Source organism: Gavialis gangeticus, unplaced genomic scaffold (assembly GCF_001723915.1).
Source record: "Gavialis gangeticus isolate Ggan-Ray unplaced genomic scaffold, GavGan_comp1, whole genome shotgun sequence".
In the NCBI taxonomy this organism is placed as follows: Eukaryota; Metazoa; Chordata; order Crocodylia; family Gavialidae; genus Gavialis; species Gavialis gangeticus.
Window position 1 is genome coordinate 247951 of NW_017728964.1, and position 17902 is coordinate 265852.

The window sequence follows — 17902 nt, forward strand, 5'->3', positions numbered from 1 at the left end:
TGAGGTGGTTCTCTCAGGACCGAGAGGTGCCCAAGGGGAGTCTGCCACTATTTATTTGGCTCCTTGTTGTGGATAAACAAAGACCTGGTGTCTCTAGGCTGGTCAGCCCCAACCCACTCTTCGCCAGCTCAAAGTGCAAAGAGTGGGAAGAAATACTTCAACTGCGTGTCCTGAATCCATGCCCCTGACTGCACATTACAACTCTCTGGGACTCCCAGAAAACTCCTCAGAACAGTGTCCCACAGTCAAAAGGCAAGAGCTCTTGACCCCCTGGTTTCTACTGATAAGTAAGGCGCTGAAAAAGGAAAGCTATCAGGGGAGTCCTTGGGAAGGCTGCAAGCAGGAAGGTGGATAATGGAAGGAATATTGCTGTCGCACTTGTGATCTGCTTAGTCTCACTTCAAGTGTGTATCATGCAGTTTCTCTCTCTGATAACAAGGTGACAAATGGGGAAGTAGGAAGGGCTAGGGAAGAGTTTACACCTGTCTCTGCTCCAAGCACAGCAATGTGCAGCTTCTCACTGACACACTCCTTCATTCTCTGACCTGTACCTCGTATCTCACTAGATAAAGCTTATTGTCTTCTCTCCTGCAGTGTGTTATACTAGAATATGTGAGCAAACACATGAAGACCCCACTGTGCATATGGGGCAACTTGCTAAGCCATTGCCCCTGCCATCTCTCACTAGACTCCTACAGCACTTACTGAGCTTGTGCTCATCTGCCATAATCATTGTGTCAGGAAGAGAGTCAACTGATGTTACCAGCTAACTCACCCTACAATCATAGACTCAGACATTTAGGATTGGAAGGGACCTCAGGAGGTCATCTAGTGCAACCCCCTGCTCAAAGAAGGACTGTCCTCAACTAGAACATCCCAGCTAAAGCTTTGTTTAGCCGGGTCTCAAAGGAAAGAGATTCCACAACCTCTCTGGGTAGTCTGCTCCAATGTTTAACTACCCTCCTAATGAGAAAGTTTTTCCTAATATCTAACCTAAACTTCCCATGTTTCAACTTGAGATCATTGCTCCTTGATCTGTCATCACTGACAGCAGTCAGCTCCATTGTCTTTGGGACCACCCTTCAGGTAGTTGAAGCCTGCCATTAGATCGCCTTGGTCTTCTCTTCTCTAGACTAAATAAACCCAGTTCCCTCAGCCTCTCCTCATAACTCATGTGCCCCAGCCCTCTCACCATTTTCATTGCCCTCTGCTGGGCCCTCTCCAATTTGTCCACATCCTTTCTGTAGTGGGGAGTGCAATACTGGACACAGTATTACAGATGTGGCCTGACCAGTGCTGAATAGAGGGGAAGAAACTTTCAGCCTAGAAGCCCATAATGTAACCCAACTTGCATACAGGAGGATACAAAGGTAGTTGCCCGTCTCTTTGCTCCACACCAACCAGTCCTGCCAGTTCTAGATCCCTTTTGCAGAGCTTCTTTTGTCCCTACCAGCAAAGGAGTGTGTGTCTCTTTCTAAGTTTGTCTGTCTGTGGGCCAGAGGCTGCCTTAAGTTGTGTAATCTCCAAAGAAAGACAGGGTGCTGCCCAGCTTTGTGAAAGGGGCATTTTTAGCTGCTATCAGGGTCAAACATACTCCCCCTTGTCCTTCTAAGGCTTCCAAGTATCCACACACACCTGGTAGTTGGGCCTCCTCCCTTGGTAATGACTCACCCATCACAAAAAAACCCGATAACAATTGATGTATCTGGGAAGCTGGGAAGCTGCTGCAGTCAAGTGTACTCAGCAACTGAAAGCAAGTCTCATGCAGTGCACAACATTTGTCCTAGGTTAGTCAGTCCTACCCATGCCAGGACACTGGAACTTTTCTGATGGTTCCTCTTATTTTTGCAGTAATGCAAGGGGTCTAGGAAGGTTTTGAAGGAAGGGGCCAGCTGTACAAAATGTACCTGCAGAGAAAAATGTCTGTAGTTTGCATGCCTCAAAAGGTATACACCCTGTAAGGTTGCCTCTGGTGCAGGAGGATGACTTTATAGAGCAGGTGTTAAGGGGTGACAATTGTGTTCCTTATGAAATGTGCTCTGACTCGAGACCTGTGTGACAGACCAAGACAGAGAGCAAATTATCTGACTTCAACACACCTGCTGTCTTGAACTTTGAGGGAACCCTGTTGAATCCTTGTGCACTACCACCCAGGAGACCATCTCCTAATGCACAGAACAGCTGGGCTGGATTTTAAAAGGCATCAATCAAAACAGAAATGTGCTAAAGCTGTGCATCTGAGGGATGTCAGTCATAGGTACAGTACAGTCTACAGCGTGGCTGGAATGTGCAGCATCTTTCAATTGATATCAAAAGTCTGTGTTGAGTCAGGGGGGAAGGGAATGCCAGCCTTATCTTTCCTGCTTTCACCCCTATCTGGGTCTATCCATGTTGTTTCATGATCCTGTCTCTGCTGTAATCTCAAGCAGAATGGTGTTTGTTTGAGGCTGTTTTTAATGCACTGGGCATTGTCTTTTCAAATGTAGTGGACAGAGTGATGACAAGGACCTGGTAAAAAAGGCTCTTATATCACCCCACAACTATGCAAAGCGCACATGGCCTCCTGTCGCTAGGACATTAAGGCTTTTAGACTGGCTCTGGTGCTTAGCATTCACTCTCTTGGAGGTGATTAGACAAACATATCAACTGTACTTTCTAGTGTATAAACATTTGAAATTCCAGGGTTAAAGTGAGATGGTTTAAAGTCCTGTCATCTATCTGGAATTGCAAAAACAAAAGAATTAAAGTTTCAAAGTAACAATGCTCATCTCTGCTCTGTGTTGTACCCCTCCCCCCGCCTTTCTCTGTCTGCCAGAGCCAAGGAGAGTCACTGACTTGGCAAACACACTGTAGTGCTCCTTTGATATGAGGCATTTAAATGCCAAAACTGATGTGTGGAGCATTATGGCCATGCAATTTCACATTCAAATTAAAAAGAAAATAGCAAAATTAATTTGATGAGGTATCCTCAATTCTGCCCTTTTGTCTTCACTATCCAACAGAAGGGATGATGGTTGTTGAGCCTTCAAGAGAGTTTCATACTTTGAACAGGGCTGGAGCTTTGCAACTTACCCTCCCTTCAAGGGGAACCCCTGAAACTTGTGGTGGGAGCTCTACTGCTTGGCAGCAGATGCTGCCCAGATCAGATGATGAATCTACATATTTCTTTGACACTTAAGCCACAAATTCTCATAGACTAGTGCCATCCCACTGAGTCACAACGACCAGTTCCAAGTCTCGTGGAAGAGCAGGGACAGCAGGTACCTTCCAGCACATGGAGCTCTCTTGCTATGTCAGGGAGTTCCTCACTGCTGGGAGTGCCTGGCAATAACTACAGCCCACAGTCTTTAGTTTTGCGATCATGGAGGATGGATTTCTCATATGATAAGGTATAAATCCCCAAGGAAAAGCTGTGATAAACTGGAATCAAGACTGAGGGATTATACTCCTATTTGAAAGAGAGAGACATAAACATTGCTGGGTGTTGTCGTTATCTTGAAACCAAAAATTATGAAACCTGGAAATCTGGAATAAAGGATCTTAGGAAAATAGGGCTGGACCTCAGGAAGTCATCTAGTCTAGCTCCCTGCTCAGGGCAGGAACATCCTTGACTAAACCACGCCAGCCAAGTATCTGTCTAACCTGCTCTTGAAAATATCCAGGGATGGAGATTACGTAACTTCTTTAGGCAGCCTGTGCCAATGCTTGACCACCTTCACAGTCAGAAAGTTCTTCCTAATCTCCAGCCTAAATTTCCTCTGTTGAAGTCTGAGGCCATTGTTCCTAGTCCCAGCTAGAGAGAAAGTTTACACTCAAAAAGAATTCAAGCATGTGGAAGTGTGGAAATGCACAGGTAAGATACCTAACACAACTTTAATTCTGACCCATAGTGATACCATGCAATAACCATACAGTCATGATTTAGGAATTATGGTTTCTGTTGTCAAGACCAGCTTTAGCTGTTGGGGGCCCTGTATAAAATCAGTGTAGAATAAGCACATGAGAAAAATTATATGTAAGGGAAGAAGGGGAAATTATGCAAGCAATAGCAAAATATGTAATCATTCTAAAGTTACCTCTGGGCTCTGTATGGGGGCGCATGTGACACGTGCTTTAAGCTGGCTTTATTTGTTGTCCCCCATTAAACTTAATTTAATGGGTCACATTATATTTTTCTGCACCTGTCCCTCAGATAGGTCCCTCAGTGTCTGACGGGTGTCACAAAAGAACGGTATTTTAAATGGGGGAAACATTTGTATTAAGACTGTATAAAGCTCTTGTTTTATTAAACCCTATTTTATTCAAATGACTAACAAACACTTTGGCTCCCTTTTTAAAAAATTCAAACATACCTGCCGAGTATATTGGGAGCTGAAAATGACCTGAGAATTCCTTGTGCAGAAAATGTAAGGAAAGAAAAACTTCTAGGCCTTCTTGCTGCTTAAAAAAATAGTCAAAAAGAGCATGAAGCTTTCCTTTGTTGGTCCACTGCATCTCTTTTAAAGTGTATTGGTCACAGGTAGGGGAGGCAGAAGACAGTTTAAGAGGCAAGAACTGAGAAAAGCCTGACAACTACCACTTTTGCACAATATTTTTCCCCAGATTCTCTGCCATTCATGCTGCCTCCACTCGAAAGGGCCTTCTCTGGCTATGCTCTTTAGTCTTGGGGGGACACTCCTGGAAGCACGTGTGCATACGTGTGCACTTTCACATCTACTGTGCAGTCCAGGATGCCTTGTATAAATGTTCTTAAGACAGATTGTTTTCCAGTTGAGCAAAGGTCCCAGCCCTCATCAAGAACTCTTCCACACTACAATTCAGATGCCAAACTTCAGATCTTTTGGACAGAGCTCTGTTTAAAAAAATGTCTTTAGAATTTTTTATAAAGTGGAAATGTGTTCTTTTCATAAATGACTGAAGAGTCTTTGATTATATCCTTCTTAAAATATTCCCCTTCAGGCAGAGGCCAAGCCTGGAACATTTCAGCTTCAAAGGTGAATGCTCTGTAAAGTTACAGGCTTGTGAAGTACAGGAATGACATTGGAACCTGCCCTCTAGTAACTTCTGGGAAACTGAGCCTTCAGTGAACACTCTGTGTACTTTCTATAGTATTGTGTGCCAAACAAAGAGATGAAACAAGTAATGGGGAGACAAGAAAGCAAGCCCTGTGCATGAAAGCAAGGGAAATCTGCCACCTTTGTTTTGATAGAAGAGGCTTTTCTAGCTGGCTCTTCATGGGTGTGGCATACCTTGCGTTATTGGGTTCAAATGTGAAATGGAAGCCAAAGGCTTTCCTGCCTCACCGTTTCCTGTGTAGGTCTGAAGGCAGTGTTTCAAAGACCTGGGGGCGCAGAGTCTTTGCACTGGCTGCTGTCTGCCATGGGTTCTAACCCAGGCTTGCAAAGACTGTTGGGAAGCATATGTAAGTGCTCTACCTGTAAAAGATTCTCATGATAGTTAAGGACTGAGTGCCACTGGGCAGGGAGTTTAGGCCCCAGAGGGCCACCCCTTAAGACAATTCATTTGAACTGATGAAGAGATTTCAACTGACTAGCAGAGCTGGATCACACTTTCAAGTAATGGACACATCTCATATAGATGAATCTTAACAGCACAGTTCTTCTGAGTTTAGAACCCAAGGTACCTTTCCTTCCAGTGCAGTGCCCTACTCAATGGGCATGTCTATAGGAGATGCTTAACTGTGTAGTAGCATACTTTACTGTGCAGTAACTGTGTGCATCTACACGTGTGCATACTTACTTTGTAGTAAAAACTGTTAATCATGAGTAAATTTGCTATCTGAAAATACAGGTAGCAAATTTACTTGTAATTAGTTACTATGCAATAACATATGTGCAGACGCCAACCCGTACATAATTAGTTACTATGCAATAACGTATATGTAGATGCAAATTTGCTCCTGGTCAGTCCTGCCACTAGGGGGCTGACTTCAGGATAGCCCCAGGGCTCTGAGCTGGGAGCCTCTCCTGCCCCAGGGTTAGGCTGCCTCGATGGCACCACTGCCTGGAACTGCAGTGCTGCCAGGCCCGTGCCGTCCAGGCCTGCCAGAACCCAGGCCCAGTTGTAGGCAGCTTCTGGCTGCTGGGGCCAGCTGTCAGTCCCATGCTGTACCCCTGCACTGGGTGCTGCAGTCAGCTGCCCAGGCCCAGCAGCACAGGGACAGAGGTGTGGAAGCCCAGAGAGTTGGCACAGGGCCCCAGTGGTGTCATGCTCACCTATGCCCATACCCATTCCCACCATCCAGGGCTCCAACTGGTCCATGGAAGAGACTGGCAACTTTATGACACTGTGGGGCAAGGTGGAGGTGCAGCGCCAGTTCGTTCAGGGTAGGTGCCCCAACACCCATGTCTACGAGGGTCTGTCAGGCTGGATGTGGGAGCATTGGCATGACCAGTTGGTATGGCAGTGCATAAAGGTCAAGCCTTTGCAGGCACAGTGGGTTGCAATCACCAACCACAATCGTTGGTTGGAGAGTGCCCACCAAGTCCATGCCCTTTATGCTATGTGGCATCTGATAAACATCCTCATGCCTAGGACCCAGGCTGCAGACATGCTGTACAGAGAAGCACAGGTGGTCTGCCTAAGTCCCCACCTGGCCTGGCACCCACAGTGATGTGTCACTGGGGGAGGGCCCCTCAGGCCTGCAGCAGCCTATCTTGCTGAGCTCCCCAGCTGCAGCCTCCACCAGCAGTTCAGGAGCCTGGGCCAGCACCTGCCCCAACAGCTCTGCAGCCTCAGCTCCAGCCACGAGGCACAGCTGGCCATGTTACCACTGGCCGTCACCAACACCACCTCCTCCCTGGGGGGCCTTGCCCAGGTGCCTGCATACCATGCCCCACTGTCCCAGGACACCACTTGGAGCTGCATGCCATCATTGCTAGCTGGGTCTGACCTGAGCTGCCAGCCATGCCAGCCCTGTGGTAAGCCCCACACTGAGGGAGGGGTCTTCCCTACCCTGGCACCGACCCCCCATCCCTGGCCAGCCCAGCCTGACCAGGCAGGAGAGAGTGTAAAACTTTATTGAGCAGCCCGTGCCCCACAGCTAGGTGGGCACAGGCCTCTTACATGCCAAGAAATGCATTGATGCTGGTGGTGATGTCTTCCTTGGCTGCAGCGGGCAGGGATGTGTAGCGCAGCCACAGGTAGCCCTCCAGGTAGTGGTGGAGGTTGTGGGGCAGCCCAGACTTGCCTCCTGTGTCATCAAAGCTCAGGGTCCTGTGCCAGGTCACAGGTTTGCCCAGGGCACGATGGCCATTAGCAGCAGCAGGGCATAGTGGGTCGGGCACCCCTTGGTCCATGCAAACAGCTCCTTGTGCAGCCCCTGGGACACAAGCAGCAGGGACATGCTCAGGGCACAGCAGCAGTGTGTGTGTGGGGGGGGGCTGGCCCTGGGGCACCTCCCCAGAGAAGGCTTTCAGGGAGTGCAGGGGTGTGGGCAGCTCCTTGTCCCAGTTGTCCAGGAGCCCCATGCCTCCTGAGCCTGGGTGCCGGGCTGGGTGGCAGCACAGTAGAATGGTTGGCTTGCAAGACGGGGTGGGACGGTGCAACGGGGGTCTGGAGCCACAAAAGTTCCTTGCCTATATGGCCCTGGCCTCCATGTGGGGGTGTGTGGCATTCATGAAGGTGGTGTTGCTACCAGTGCTTCTGCACACCACACTGGTCTTCCCTCCACCCAACTGTGTCACCCACAGGATCCAGAGAGCCATGTGCATCTTCTTTTGGGGATCCAGAATGGAGAAGGTGGCAAGGAAGACCATGTACAAAGAGAAACAGGCCAGGGGCAGGGGGATGTCAGACATCCACCTGTTCCTGTGGGCATGGTACACAAGCCAGATCTGCAAGCTGGCTATGGGGCCAGAGTCCAAAACAGCCTGTCTTGTCAAGTATTTTACAGGTCATCTCCTGAGACCATGTGGGGTATACACTCCAGCCAGAGGGAGACCATGCACCATGGAATACCCCTGGTTCTACAGGGTGCTGAAGGATTTTTGCAGCGAGTATCAGCTACAAAAGGAAAGCCCAGAAACCATGTCCAATCACAGGAAGATACAGAAGGCAGTCAGAAATAGAGACAGGCTATTGACCATGATCCTGCTCCCTGACAATGACTGCCAGGCCGTCTGGGACTGGATCTTTCACAAAGACCTAAGAAAAGACCAGAGAGACTTGAACTGGCTCATAGCTCACAGCATACTCCCAGTGAAAGTGTGGAGGCACAGAGCGAGATGATAGTCTAGACCCAGCTGTCCCAGGGAAAGTTGCCAAGGTGTGATCGAAACCACCGATCACCTCTTTTGTCTCTGCCCCTATGGCAAGGGAGTGTGGAAAAAGGTAAGCCGGCTCCTGGAGGAAGTGACAGGATTCAGGCTGATGACAAGGGAGGCGGCGCTGATGAAACATCAGGAGCCCCAGACAACCCTCTTCAACCTGTTTGTGTCCTGCGTCAGGAGTGCCCTGTGGCAATGCAGGAACCTCCTGATGTATGGCCACATTTAGTTCCAGCAAATGGATGGTGTTAAAATGTTTCTGAGTGAACTCTGGAAGTCCTACTACCAGAAAATGGTGGGAGAAGATGGAGATGATGCAGCCAATTTCACTTGGAAAAAAGACACGTGGCACAGGCTGTTCAAAACACCCCCAGGAAAGGAAGTGGACAGAGAGAATGAAGGGGACAATGACACAACTGGACCTGAAGACAGCGAGGAGGAAAACAACAGGCAGTGGAAGTGACAGTGATAGCAGCAGCGACAAGGACTGAGAAGGGAAACCCCAAATTGGGGCTGGGTCTAAGAGACTGTGTTTTGGGTTAGGGAGGGGCAGAGGGTGGGTGCGTGAGAGTGCAGGGGAGTGGGTGCATTTATTGTAACGAGTGCATGGGTTTATTAAGGTGCTTTGGAAAAGGAAAGGTGCAATGGAAGTATATGAGAGAGGATGTGTGTGTATGTGTGTGTGTGTGTTTGTGTGTGTGTGTGAGTGTGTGTGTGTGTATGTGTGTGTGTGTGTTTGTGTGTGTGTGTGAGTGTGTGTGTGTGTATGTGTGTGTGTGTGTTTGTGTGTGTGTGTGAGTGTGTGTGTGTGTATGTGTGTGTGTGTGTTTGTGTGTGTGTGTGAGTGTGTGTGTGTGTATGTGTGTGTGTGTGTGTGTGTGTGTGTATATACACACACCAAAAAAAAAGATATATTTTATTTAAAAAAAACTGGCAGGTGGAGGACATGTCCTGTGAGGATGTGTGGGACTGGGTGGACCAGGAGTTCCAGGCACAGCTCCTGGCCCTGGAGTAAGAGTGGGTGGAGGAGCTGCAGGAGCAGACCACAATCCTGGCCAGGCCAGTACAGGACATGCATGATGACTTCTGGGTTCTGGACACTGTCCTGGCCCTGGGGGTCACCTTTGTGCTGCCTGCTGCCCAGCCCCTGACCCTAGCCTCACCTGCCCACTGGCAGCTGCCTACCACCCAGCAGCAGGCCCAGCATGGGCCTGGGAAGAGGTCCTGTGCTGCCTTCAGCAGCTAGGAGCTCCTGGCCCAGCCCCTGCCACCCAGCCCCCATGCCTGGGCCTGGGCCTGGGCCTGCTGCTCACCCTGGCTCCATGCGGGTGCAGAGACAGAGCTGCCTGCAGCATGGCAAGGACCGCAGTGCCAGCCCTACTGGCCCTGGACACCAGCTGCTGGAGGAGGAGCCACCCATACTAGGGGACCACCAGCTGCTGTTGCCCCTACATGACCCCCCCAGCTGCCGGACTCACCATAGTGTATGCACCCATCCGGGAACAGACAGAGGCCGGGGTGCTGGCCACCTGTCTCTGGGTTCTGCCTTCTAGGTGCCCCCACACCATGGTACCCCACGCTGGGACGGTGCACAAAGCACAGTGTATGTAGTTTGCACAGGGACGAAGGTGTTTTATTGTTGGTGGGTGGGGTGGTGGAGGGGCTCTGTTTGGTGGAGGGAGGGGGACTATGCTAGGGAGGGAGTGGTGAGGGGGGGTCTGTTTGATGTGAGGAGGATTAAAAACCTGTTCTTCTGAGATGTGTCTGCAGTGAGCAGGTACTGGGGGTAAGTGGGGGAGTCAGGGGGTCCGTGGTTGGTGGTCCAGGTAGGCTAGAGCGGTGAGTGCAGAAGATGGTCAGCCAGGGCCCCTGCATCCGGTGCCCTGGCCCCTGCTGGTGGGTGTGCAGCTCTCTTGGGGCCTTAGTAGGGGGTGGCCACTGCTGTTGCTGCCACTGCAGGTGGTGTTACTCTGCCAGGCACCCTCTGCCCACTGTGCTTCCTTTGCTCAGGCCTCAAGTAAAAGCTCCCTCTGGGCCTTGCAGTAGTCACGCAGCATGCAGGCTGCAATGATGACCCGGGAGAGGCTGTCCTCAGTGAAATCGAGGTGGGCAGTGAGGGTGTGCCAGTGGTGCACCCCCCTTATATACCCATAGACTGCCACTAAGTCCCCCCTGAGCCTACTTGTCTCCAGACTGAAGAGTCCTATGTCCCTCAGCCTCTCCTCATAAGTCTTGATTTCTTGGCCTTTGACGATGTGGGTGGCTTTCCTTTGGACTCTCTCAAGCTTATCCACCTCCCTCCTGAAGTGGAGGGCCCAAAACTGGAGGCAGTACTCCAGCTGTGGCCTCACTAATGCCGAATAAAGTGGGAGGATGACGTCCCTGGTTTTGCTTGAGATGCATCGGGGATGCATGCCAAAGTTAGGTTTGCTTTGCCAGCTACAGCATCACATTGGTGACTCATGCATCTTGTGGTCAATCAAGGCCCCCAAGTTTCTTTCGGTTATGGTGCTAACAAGTGTAGCACTGCTGAGCCTATAAGTATGATGGTGGTTCCTCCTCCCAAGGTGGGGCACCCTGCACTTCTCTGCGTTAAATGCCATCAGGTTTTGGTCCACCCACCTTGTGAGCCTGTCCAGGTCAGCCTGTATCCCCAGCCTATCCTCCAGTGTGACCACCTTCCCTCATAGTTTAGTGTCATTTGCAAACTTTGCCAGTCTGCATGTGATGCCCGAATCCAGATCATTTATCACCCCAGTGATCTTCAAAAAGCGTCTTGACACCCATCTTGCTGGGGTCATCTGATCCCAGTGGTCTTTCCTGCCCAAGTGCAGGAGGGCTGGACCCAGTGATCTGTAAGGTCCCTTCCAGCCCCTAACATCTATGAAGAAGTTGAAGACTATTAGCCTGAGCCCTGAGGGATAGCACTGGTCACCTTGCATCAAGTTGATTTGCTCCCATCTACTAATACTCTTCTGGTCCAACCCTGGAGCCAGTTCCCCAGCCATCGGACCATGAGATGGTCGAGGCCACAGTTCTCCAGCTTAGCCATGAGGACATCATGGAAGACCAAGTCAAAGGTCTTCTTGAAATCCAGACATATGACATCAACCTCATCTCCCTTGTCCAGGCAATGTGTCACCTGGTCATAAAAGGAGATGAGGTTGGTCAGGCAGGACCGTCCAGCAACAAAACCATGTTGGCTAGCACTCAGAAAATTCCCTTCTGTTAGCCTGCTGCTAATGGAACCCTGGATAATTTTCTCCAGGATCTTTCCAGGAATGGGTGTCAGACTGATTTGTCTGTAATTTCCCAGGTCTTCTCTCCTTCCTTTTTTGAAGATTGGGACCACATTGGCTCTTTTCCAGTCCTCTGGTACCTCTCCTGAGTGCCACAAGTTTTCAAATATCTTCTCCATAGGGGGCACTATGATGTCTGCCAGCTCCTTCAAGACTCTTGGGTGCATTCCATCTGGGTCCGCGGGCTTGTGGATGTCAAGCCTCTCAAGGTGTTCCCTTACTTGATCTACATCTATTGTAGATCCATCTCCCACCCCCTGGATGTGTTGCATCCTATCTGACAGGGTGACCTGTTGGGATGGGTGGAAGACCTATGCAAAGTAATCATTTAGGAGATTGGTCTTTTCCTGACTGTCAGACATCAGCTGCCCCATTTGATTTTGTAGGGGTCCAATGTTTTGTTTTTCTTTTGACTTTCCACATATCTGAATAAGGACTTTTTGTTGTCCTTGATTCCCGTGGCCAGCCTGAGTTCGGTTGCTGCTTTGGCTTTTCAGGTCTGCTCTCGATAGGTGAAAGCTAGTGCTGTGTAGTTCTTCTTGGTAATGACTCCCATTTTCCATCTGGTGTAGACTTCTTCATTTAGTTTCAGGAGGTCCAGAATGTCTCTATTTAGCAAAGAGGGTTTGCCAGCCCACTGACTGCATATCCTGCAGGACAGAATGGACTTTCCTTGCACTTAGAGGATTGCACTCTTAAGGAACAACCATTCCTCATGAACCCCCTTTCTAAGGGGCCATGGTCTCTTAGTGCCTGGCTGACCAGTCTCTTGAGTTTCTGAAAGTCAGTCGTCCCAAAGTTGAGGATTTCTGTTTTGCTGAGACATTTGTCCACCCTTCATTGGACAGAGAAAGTGATCAGTTCATGGTCACTGTTACTGAGCTTCCCCTTGATCTTCAGGTTGCTCACCAGATCATCCCCTTTCACCAGAACCCAATCCTGCAGTGCTTCTCCCCTAGTTGGCCCGTAGAACTCTTGTGTTAGGTAGAGGACAACAATGCAAGTGAGGAAGCTATGCGACCAGTCAGATTTGGCCATGTGCTCTTCCAACAAGATGTCGGGGAGATTGAAGTCCCCCATGACAATGAAGCATCAGGAGCGTGCAGCCTCAGCCAGTTCCTATTGAATTCTCAATCCAGCTCTTCATCTTGGTTGGGAGGTCTGTTATAGACTCCTACAGTTATATCCCCTTTCCCATGCTCCCCCTGTATTTTAACCCAGAGGGTCTCAAGATGCCCTCCTGGGTTGTTACTCAGTTTGAAGGGAAGTGTACTGCTCTTTCACGTAGAGAGCTACACCCCCACCCCTCTTCCTAACACGTTCTCTCCTGTACAAGGTATAGCCTTCTATACCTATGGGCCACTCATAGGTGGAGTCCCACCAGGTCTCTGTTATTCCTACAAGAGCATAATCATTGTCACTCAAGGGGAGGTCCAGTTCCTCTTGCTTGTTTCCCGAACTCCTGGCGTTTGTGTACAGGCAGCTGAGCCTGCCATGGGAAGCCCTGGACTTCCCTGTGCACTGGGACGTGACCTTTCCTTGGGCTGTTTTTGGAGTGGGTTATCTTGGGCTATCTAGCCTGTTAGTACTGTAGTTGTTGTGACCTGGGCTAGAACTGTTTATTGACTGCCCATCCCTTGGTGATCCTAGTTCAAAGCCCTGTCAAGTAGGTCAGCCACCTTGGCTGAGAAGAGCTTCTTCCCTGTTAGGGTGAAGTGGAGGCCATCACTCCCCAACAAGCTGCTGCCTCTCTCCCTGAAGTGTGGACCCATGGTCAAAGAAGCCAAAGCCCTCATGATGGCACCATCACCGGAGTCTTCTGTTAACCTCTCCGATACATCTCTCCCTTTGAGGTCCGCAACCCATGACTGGTAGGATAGAGGAAAAATCTACCTGAACCCCCAGACTCTTGAGCCCAGCCCCCAGAGCCCTGCAGTCACTCATCACCCAGCCAGGACTGTTCTGAGCTGTGTCATTTGTGCCCACATGGATGAGTAGCATGGGGTGGTAGTTGGTGGGCCAGATGAGTTTGGGGATCCTCTCAGTTACATCCCGGACATGAGACCCCAGGAGGCAGCAGACAAGATGTACTGCAAGATGGTGAGTGCAGTCAGCTTTAGCAGGGAGAGGGCAGCTGGGTGTCTGCAGGGAGGGGTGGCCGCATATGTCCTGATGCTCCAGATGTGGCTGGAGTGGCTCCAGGAGATCCCAGAAAGTGGCCTGGGTCATATGGAATGCCACCAGTCACTTCTTGTCATCCCAGGTGTGCTGGATGATGTGCAGCCATCAGTCCTGGCTGGCCTGAGAGGTGGTGGGACTGCAGGCTCAGGATAGTGAGGGTAGCCCCGGCAGTGGTGTCTAGCAGCATGTCATCAGTGTCTATGCTGAGGTCCAGCCAGCTAGATGGCATCAAGGCAGCAGCTGAACAGTGGTGGCAGCCCTGGGATGGTGCTTGGTGGCTGGCCAGGTGGTTGCTGTTCATGGGGAAGCTGGGAGAGCCTAGACAGCTGTGGGCCAGCCAGTGGAGCTGATTGTCAGGTGAAAGGTCTGGAGCAGCCATGGTGTAGGGAGGCACAGGCAGTGAGGAGAGCACTGCTGTGTGCTGCCCCTCTGCTGCACATGCTGCTCCTGGCCAGGTGGCCTCCTCCTGGTGGCAGCAGGGCCTGTTGCAGGCCCACAGGATGCGGCAGCAGTTTGGTGCTAAGAGCAGCAAATCTGCTGCCACGTCCTTGCATGTGTAGACACCTGCCTGGTACCATTTACTTGCAAGTAATTTACTTGTAACTAAACTGCTCCTGCATCAAATACATGTGTAGATGTGCCTAGTAAGCTGCAAAGCAAGTCTCTGCCTGATGTAGTCTCTTTCTGGCCCTACATATTTTTCCTTTTTGCTTCCCAGCTGACCTCCTTCAAAAGAAATGGTGGGTGGCCCTCTTGGCCTGGCAGTTAGGATACTGTAATGGGAAACAGGAAATGTGGATTTCAGCCTCATTTCACTGAGGGGAGGCCTAGACTATGGATTTTATGCTTCCTGGCAAGACTTTTAGCTACTAGGTTACTAGTAAAGGGCCCCTTATTCTCTGGGGTCAAATGGTCATTAGTTGTGATTATTCTCTGAATAAGCTTCCAGAGATTTATACCACCTTACTAGCTTTTGTAGGTGGAATACATTTACAGAAGAGTCTAAGTAACTGTAGTAGATCCCTCTGAATATGTTCAAAGGTTCAAGTCTATTTACATAAACGTGAATAAGAACTAAAATCCATGTAGGTGCCATTAAAAGTTCCATTTACACTTGTGTCTTTATAAGCCTAAAGCCTAGAGTTGGACTTGGGCTTTAGTGATAGTGAAGAGGCTGCCTACTACAGCATCAATGCTCGGACAGAAGGAGAGAACTCGGTGCAGGTGAGTGACACTGGCTCCTATGAAAGATACCTATTAATTGATTTTCTTTTGCTCATGAATCAGTGTGGCCATTCAAATCAATGCAAAGAAAAAGGTAAACCATTGCTTTTCTAATTTGGGACCATGAAACAATCATTTTGCCCAAATAAATTAGACAAGGTACAGACAGAATTCAGCCCTATCTATGATGCGCACACAGACACCACACCAAATAGATACATCACCACTCTCAGCTAACATATGGTTTCTGCTCACCAGACCCCATTTGTGTAAGAGATTCAAGTAACATTAATTCTCCTGTTCATATGGACTAATATTTGATTTTCTGGACAGAGGCACAAGAACAACTAACTAAGCAAATATAAAATCATGCATCTAAGTAACTGCCCGGTTACCCCTGGGGATTGCCTTCCATGTTAATGACTGAACTTTCTGCCCTGTGTGTCTAATGGCCTAAATAACTGCTCAGAGTAGAGAATCAATGTAGATATTTGTGCCAGGCAATGGCAGGGAGAACTACTAGGTATGCTGAAGCCTGCCAACCCAAGGCAGGCAGAAATTGGTTCTCTCAGTCCTTGGGCATAGGATAGGCAGTAATGCTTCCACATCTAATACATGGGGAAGGGATACTAAATCTAGTTAGAGATGACTGTTACCTAGGCAATTGGATGCAAATCATTGCTCTGAGATTAGAGCTTGCTTTCTCCTCTTAGACCTGGGTCAGGATAACACATGATGTTCTGGTTGGGGCTGCTTGCAATTAAAACATTATGGGCTGAGTAGTGTACTCTTAAGCTTTTAACTTTGTATTGATCTGTTAATACCATTAAGGCTATATATTTTAGTATTATACGTAATATATACATAGCTTCATCAATCTGAGTACCTGTGCAGCATGCATACTCGTGATACAAAATACAGTTTTTCACTCAGAGTACCTTTTATGGCCTCTTTCACAGCAGAGTCAACAGGAATAATATTCTTTTCCACCAGCTCCAAGGGACCTGGCCTGAGAGCAATTTTTTCATTCAAGTCATCTGCAAGTCGGGCTCTTTTCAGCTTCATCTGGGTAGATTGAATGGACCCCTCCGCAGCTGAGTCTAAAGGGCCAAAATTGAAAGCATCAGTTTGCAGAGCTGACAAGCATGACCTCTATATGCAGAGCTCCCTGTGATAACTTGCTTCTCCTTCAACTCAGTTGTCTTGGCTCAGCAAGAGAATACTGTCACTGCCTAAGATCTGGCCCCTGCCCTTTCAAGGTAGAATCTCTCTCTCTACAGTTTGTCTGTCTTACTCAATGAATATTAAATGCAAGATACATAAAAGTCATTAGGACTATCTGCCAGAACCTAAGGTCCTCTCCTTTCTAGGTCAATTATCCTTCTCACTGGGTGCTTCGACATGAGACATTAACTGCACAGTAGTCTAATAACACTGTGCAGTAGCGTGTCAGGCAAAAACTGTGCTAATACATTACCATGCCTCTTAAAGTATTAGGCTACTGCACAGTAAGTGTCACTAAAAACCATGCACTGGCACTACTGTGCAGTAGCACAAGTTACTGCGCATTCATTACCAAGTACTAAACTGAATGTGCAGTAACTATGATCAGGGTTCAAATTATGAGGGAGCTTGGAGGGGGCTTATCCCCCACATAAGAGAAGAGAACCCCCTTATAAGATTTGAAAATCATAACTTGGGGGGTCTCCAATTTTATTAGGGCATTGTGATGGGCAGCCCAATTTTTTTTGTAGACCCCCCTGCAAAAGTCAAAGTAATTTGACCCCTAACTATGATGCATTAATGAACGTGTAGTCGTGTCCACTGTTGCACTCTCTCTGACTTGTTCACTTCCTGGTCCCATGTATCTCCCCCTCCTGGCCGCCAAGCTTCAAGAGGCAAGCTAGAGGGCGCTCTGGGCCAGGGGTGGTGAACTCGAGGCTCAAGTGCCACAAGTGGCATGGTATGTGTGTGGTATGTGGCAGACTGGGGAGGGGACAGGCAGCACAGTGGCACATAGGGCAGGGAGCAGAAAGCTGGCAGGACAAGGGGATTGGAGTAGTACTTGCGGAGCACTTGGGGCTAATTCATGGCACGCCAGCCAAAAAGGGTGGCCACCACTGTAAGTCTGGGCAATGCCTAGCCCATAGCTTAGTGGTTATAGTACTTGGCTGAAAGATATGTGTTTGACCACCTGCTAGAAGAGTGGAGGCTAGAAACTACCCCTCCCACTCCCTGGATAATTACAGTAACCAGTAGACTAGGGGTGGGCAAAATATAGCCTGCAGGTCAGATCTGGCCCATCAAGAGATATGTCTCTCAGCCCCACCTGGCCCAAACAGAGGGGGCAGCCTAGGCCATGGCATGTGCAGCCAGTTCTGTTGTCCCTCCCGCCCCAAGGCAACAGGGCTGGGGCAGTGGGGTGGCCAGACTCCAGTTTCTGGCAGCCCCAGCAGTGGCAGACACTTCTAGATGCCTCCACCAGTGTCACTCTGGGTACTGCCTGCTCCCACTGCCGGGGTTTTTGAATGGGATGGTCAGGCAGGGTCTCCCTAGGGACCAGTCCAAGACCCATGCAGGCAGGGCATGCTTTCCCACGTGGATGGGATGGTGCTCTGGGTGGGCAAGGAGTGGCATTTGGGGGCTAGGGTCAGGGCTGGGGCCAGGATTTTGGGGAAGTGACAGCACAGGACCAGGACTCGGGGAGGGGGGCGAGGAGTGGGGAGAAGAACCACAATATTCATATTCAACCTGGGGGGAGGTGGGTAGTGGAGTCCCCCAGGGCTCGGTCCTGGGGCCTGCGCTGTTCAATTTCTTCATCAGCGATCTGGATGATGGGGTGGAAAGTAACCTGTTTAAATTCGCTGATGACACCAAAATCTGGGGGGAGGTGAGCACGCTAGCAGGGAG

The 17902-nt window shown here is 49.5% G+C and overlaps 1 protein-coding gene across 8 annotated transcripts in view; it reads right to left on the minus strand.

The window, feature by feature from the left end:
- Window positions 1–17902, minus strand: part of MYOCD (myocardin) — a 120672-nt gene that overhangs the window by 47967 nt on the left and 54803 nt on the right. For all 8 annotated transcript variants that reach the window (XM_019501920.1, XM_019501891.1, XM_019501939.1 and 5 more), the window contains exon 5: window positions 15931–16092. In XM_019501920.1, coding sequence (XP_019357465.1) covers window positions 15931–16092 — 162 coding nt within the window. The remainder of the gene's footprint in view (window positions 1–15930; window positions 16093–17902) is intronic.